At 38.6% G+C, this 5,047-nt stretch overlaps 1 protein-coding gene across 6 annotated transcripts in view; it reads left to right on the top strand.

Moving 5' to 3' along the window:
• Positions 1 to 5,047, top strand: part of LOC100178041 (myosin-binding protein C, cardiac-type-like) — a 36,147-nt gene that overhangs the window by 18,025 nt on the left and 13,075 nt on the right. For all 6 annotated transcript variants that reach the window (XR_003396445.1, XM_026837145.1, XM_026837143.1 and 3 more), the window contains 4 exons: positions 150 to 294; positions 3,638 to 3,789; positions 4,142 to 4,351; positions 4,832 to 4,954. Coding sequence is in view for 5 of the 6 variants with exons in the window: in XM_026837145.1 (XP_026692946.1) it covers positions 150 to 294; positions 3,638 to 3,789; positions 4,142 to 4,351; positions 4,832 to 4,954 (630 nt within the window). In the remaining variant the exon portion in view is untranslated. The remainder of the gene's footprint in view (positions 1 to 149; positions 295 to 3,637; positions 3,790 to 4,141; positions 4,352 to 4,831; positions 4,955 to 5,047) is intronic.

Here is a 5,047-nt window from a genome sequence, read left to right as displayed (position 1 = left end):
AACAGAACACCCGTGTTAATAAGACTCGTTGTCGGGCGAGAATAAATAAGTATCATTCATTAATTTATTACGCCGATTACAGAAAACTACGTGTTGTAAATTTTCTAATTGGGGGAATTTGCCTTAAACAAATACTTATTTTATTTCAGACATTCCTTCCAAACCTCGCCAAGTTAAACTTGTCGAAGTTGTCGGGAATTCTGCTTCTCTTAAGTGGGAAGAACCGAACGATTCGGGCAACACTGAAATACTTGGATACATTGTGGAGAAACGAGACGCACGAAGCGACGACTGGTAAGCTTTTATTAGTTGTTTAAATGTACATTTGATGGGCGTACATTTTATTACATGGAATATGCGTTGTTAGGGTGGGGAGGATGGGACACCTTTAGCACACAATATCTAAATATAGCTAAATATAAAAATTAAACAGTTAACAACAGTCTATATAGGAGTCGTTAGGATACGGTTTTATATTTCCTTGAATGGTCTCTTTTTACTACTTAAAAGGAACGAGAAAATGGAACGAAGATGTGTCTTATTTTCTTTCACCCTATAGTATATAATGTCACGCTGAAATAGGCCATGAAAAATATGAAATACCCGGTGCAGTATATATGACCATCTCCACGTCAAAACTCTCTCAACCGACAAAGATTAAAAAGCCAATTTTTCGTTAAAGCTTAAACGGTTTTGCCAACCGATTTTTTATAAATATTTTGAAGATTAAACGGGTGACGTCACAAAACTGCCCACAAACACGCAGCAATTTACTTAACCTTAATGAGAGTGATCAAATCAAACCGTTACATGTTTCGAACGACGCACAAAACGTGACCGCCTGCCTAGTGTGCAGTAATAACAGTAGAATCTGATTGCGGTCGCTTCGTTGCTATTTTACATGTCTTTTTCCGATTGGTCTTGAAGTCGGTAGGTTATCGCATGTTTTCGTTGTTTGCAACTAAACATAAGAGGAATTTCTTCACGGAATAAATAATGTCTTTATTCCCTGGAAGCTGTATGGGACTAATCTTTTTTGTAACAGGTTGATTTTTAAATGCTAGAACAGGTTGAACATTTTAAATGCTAGACATAAATATGCAAGAGTGTTGTCAGTTACTCGATCAAACTTGGCGTATTTTATGTTGTTCTTGTAAAATTGTGATTTTTCATTTCGATCCTTGTTTTCCAACTTATTTATGTATATTTTAGTCTGAATCTTTACATCATTTGGTCCGAGCTAAATCATCTTTGCTGTGAAAGAACAATAGACAACGTTCTTTTACGTCAATGCAGATTTTGATATAAAAACTTGGCAATAAAAACTCGATATTACCTGAAATTTTAATCTCGTTTCTTACTCCAAGTTAAGCCCAACCTTTTGCATGATGAGAACGACTGAATTAGAGTTTGTTTCTCTTACGTCATTAATCCGCTTTCGCGTATACGGTCCCGTGTGCAAAAAGGGTCATTGTTCTTCGATTTTAATATAAAGATCCCGCGAGTCCAGGTTCTCTGTGTAATTACCAATAATTAACAGTTTCACGAAACCGAAGTTTATTTTGGTTTACAAGTTTAGGAAGTCCGAGCGAAAGACAATATTAGTTTTCACACTTGTAACCTTTGTAAGTCGTGATCTGAACCGTCGTCGCCTACAAAGGATGCTTGTACACGGGTGCCAACGCTATAATCTGTGTGCGTTGTACACAAAGCGCAAGCCACCCGGCCAGACAGACTCATTGACTGTAGCTGATGGATGTGCCCACATTCGGAAAGGTCTATTTGTTTCCACACATAAGATCCGCTGCGGTACACTCTTCTTCCGATACTACTTGGCACCCGCAACCTCCTATAAGTGTATTCATATTGACGTGGCCGGAAGAGCTTAGAACCCTCACGCCCGGGAAACATTGGTTTATCGTGCTGTTTCTACGTAATCCAATGTTTCAATTAGCGGTTTAGTAATTACTAAACACTCAACGCCTTTGCCATAAAGAGAGCAAACCAGTTTACACCACCCTTCCTATACTACACAGTGGAAAATTACACGGTATCTCCACGATCTACAATGGTAATTAGACCACAATATACTCCGCCGTTTAAATCACTTAATCCTCATAGCCCTTGATCCGTTCGTTCATAAACACTGTAGTTCTGTACGAGGCGAATGGGGATTATACTTCGGTGTGACGTTAATTCCAACACGAGTAGTTCGTTTCTCCAAGATAATGGCACGTTTTAAACAACGATGACACGTGTTATATGAACTCTTTAACATCAAAAGGTCAAACGTTGTCCAGTATTACAATATGTACATGTCGTAGCACGGTTGGTAAGTGCGCCTGCTTTCCAAACCCAAAGGTAATGGGTTCAAGGGTGGATGAAGTAAGCTACATGCATTCATTCATTAACACAAACAGCACGTGAATTAAACATGTTTAAACATTATTTTGCTTTTAGTACTGATAAGATGAGATAGGATGCCGTTAGCACCTAAATAGCATATTTCCTGATCATATGTTTGGAACAACTAACAAATATTTTTAGAGTCGCGGGGCTACGGTTTTACAAATCTGTAAATATACGCTCGCTACCAAATGGCACCGGAAAAGAAAATTAAGACATTTACAAACTTACCCCTACCATATGTATTTACTACACGTGTTAGGCGATACTAGATCCAGTAACGTTATAACTAACATCTATGCTGTATAGTGAGCCAGTAAGTCCCTTCAAGTAAAGTTCATATATTACTTGATTGATGAGGATGGTGATATTGTTTGTTGTAGCTCATACTCCATTCGTGCACGAGATTGCTTCTCATCTTGGTACTGTTTACAACCCGTGGTTATTGCTGTTTCCTTCACGTTACGTAATTACTCTGTCTCCGCCCCTATGCCAACTCATTTTGGAAACAACCAGCGTAAAGTTGATTGCATCAAAAACTATTTGTATATTGCAGTTACTTAGTGTGTGATAGGGAATAACATTTTGACTCTCATTTTCTTTATTGTGTAAACTCCTTTTATGTAAACCTGAAGCGTGGACAGGGTCGATGTAAATTTGTACATCTAAATTACTATCAGTCAAATTTTAGTTCCGCTTTTTAAATCGGTATAAACCTTGCGGTCAGCACTTATTATGACAAAGTGGCAAGGTGCTTACGACCCTTGTATAGTGCTTAAGATGCAGTGCGACTTTTTGCAAAGTTTGACAAATGAGTAACACGACCTGAGCACCCACAAAGCTCTTTGTCCCCGGTTATCAAGATAACTGAATCGTAAACCTTAACGTCACCTTAAATTGGAAGGGAGCCGAGATAAGAAAAAACATCCAAAATTTAGGGATTTTATCTAAACAGGCCAAATGCTTCAAATTCCGATAAGATTTTGAGTGCTTAAAACTCGTTTAACTCAAAGTCCTTTTGTATGATGGAGAACTTTTCACAAAATTCCGGATGCAAATTTGCGCTTGACAGCGGATGAGACGCTGCAACCGACAAGTTTTGTGTATTGTGTATATATTTTAAGCTGGGATCGTGTGGTTAAATATAACTCAGCCGAACTCCCAGATTAAGCTGTTTTGCCTTTTCGTTTGTATTGCCAAAACAAATAACTGTGTGTTCCTGTTTTTACAGGTACGTCGTGTATGACAAACTCCGACATAAGCAGTGCCAAGTAAGCGACCTTGTACTTGGGAACAACTATTTCTTCCGGGTGAGAGCTTTTAATGAAGTGGGAACCGGAGAGTCAAATGGAACCAAAGACAGCGCTAACATACCTAAAGAAAGTGGGTGACGGTGTATATAAAAATTTATATGAATTTACATCTAAATCTAAAAATTTACATCTAAAAACACACAGGCACACGTTTTTTTAATTTTGCAACATCTGGTATTTTGAAATTGACCACTTAATGTAACGATGAAATTAGTGTTACGAGTATTCTATTATATATTTTTTGCGTGGGTGAGGTCCTGTAGTGTGACACGTTATTCTACGAATAGGATTTAGGCCAAAGTTGTCCCATTACCACTGGTACAAATACAAATATTCCATGATATGTACATTCTGTTACCATACACATGTGTAAACCTAAACCATTGACCTCTAGAGCCTAAAAACGTGTTTTTTTCTAATAGAAACCGTGTACAAGAAACCCGACTATGCTCCCATGGACTTCCGTATGAAACCTGAATTTACCCAACTTCTAAACGGTCGACGCATCGTGGAAAACTACAACGGTACACTCAGCTGCGCCCTTAAATGCAACCCCCGCCCTAAAATCAAGTGGTTTAAGAACAAAATTGAAATCATTGACAACCCGAAGTACAAGATGACGCAATCCATGGGTAGGTGTTTTCATTATGTCATTGATATTTAATATAAATGACGCGAATCGTGTACTGAAGTGTTTATTGGGAAAATAACAGCTGTGATTACGCTGCTTTGAGTGTAATTCGAGGTAATTTCGACGTTTGATTATTCACAGGTGAAGAATTTAAACGTTAAAAACAAATTGAAATATCTGGTCTGGTAATCATTTTCCACTCCCATATTTTGTTGATACACCATTTTTATGGCTATTTTTTAAATTTTCTAAATGTATTGACATTTTTAATGGCAAAGGGTATCGCTGTCCGCGGTTATATGAATATTCAGCTTGACTTCAACGGTACCACTTCTAGTAAAAAACAACCCATTTGGTTGCGGTGTATATAAGCCTAAAAATTCCTTTGACCGAGAATGCCGGTCACCTGCCGCTTATCCACGACCCGCATGACCTCGATGTAAAAGCATCCGCTGACCGCTTAATCTTGCACTTAATGCAGGCATTGTGCAACTGGAAATTCGGCGGGCACGAGCAGGAGACGCTGGCAATTACACGGTGACAGCAATCAATGAACTGGGCGAGGCCTCGTGTTCTGCTGAAGTCACCGTCAAGGAGCTGAAATGTAAGTGACTTGTGAACACGTAACCGTAGGTTGAAGTGAGTTTATTGGTAATTGGGAAATAACAGACACGCAGACCGAGAGCTTGTTTTTAAA

The sequence above is a fragment of the Ciona intestinalis genome, chromosome 1 (genome assembly GCF_000224145.3).
Source record: "Ciona intestinalis chromosome 1, KH, whole genome shotgun sequence".
Lineage (NCBI taxonomy): Eukaryota > Metazoa > Chordata > Ascidiacea > Phlebobranchia > Cionidae > Ciona > Ciona intestinalis.
Note: the sequence above shows the minus strand (reverse complement) of the source record. Positions and strands in the feature narration are given on the sequence as shown.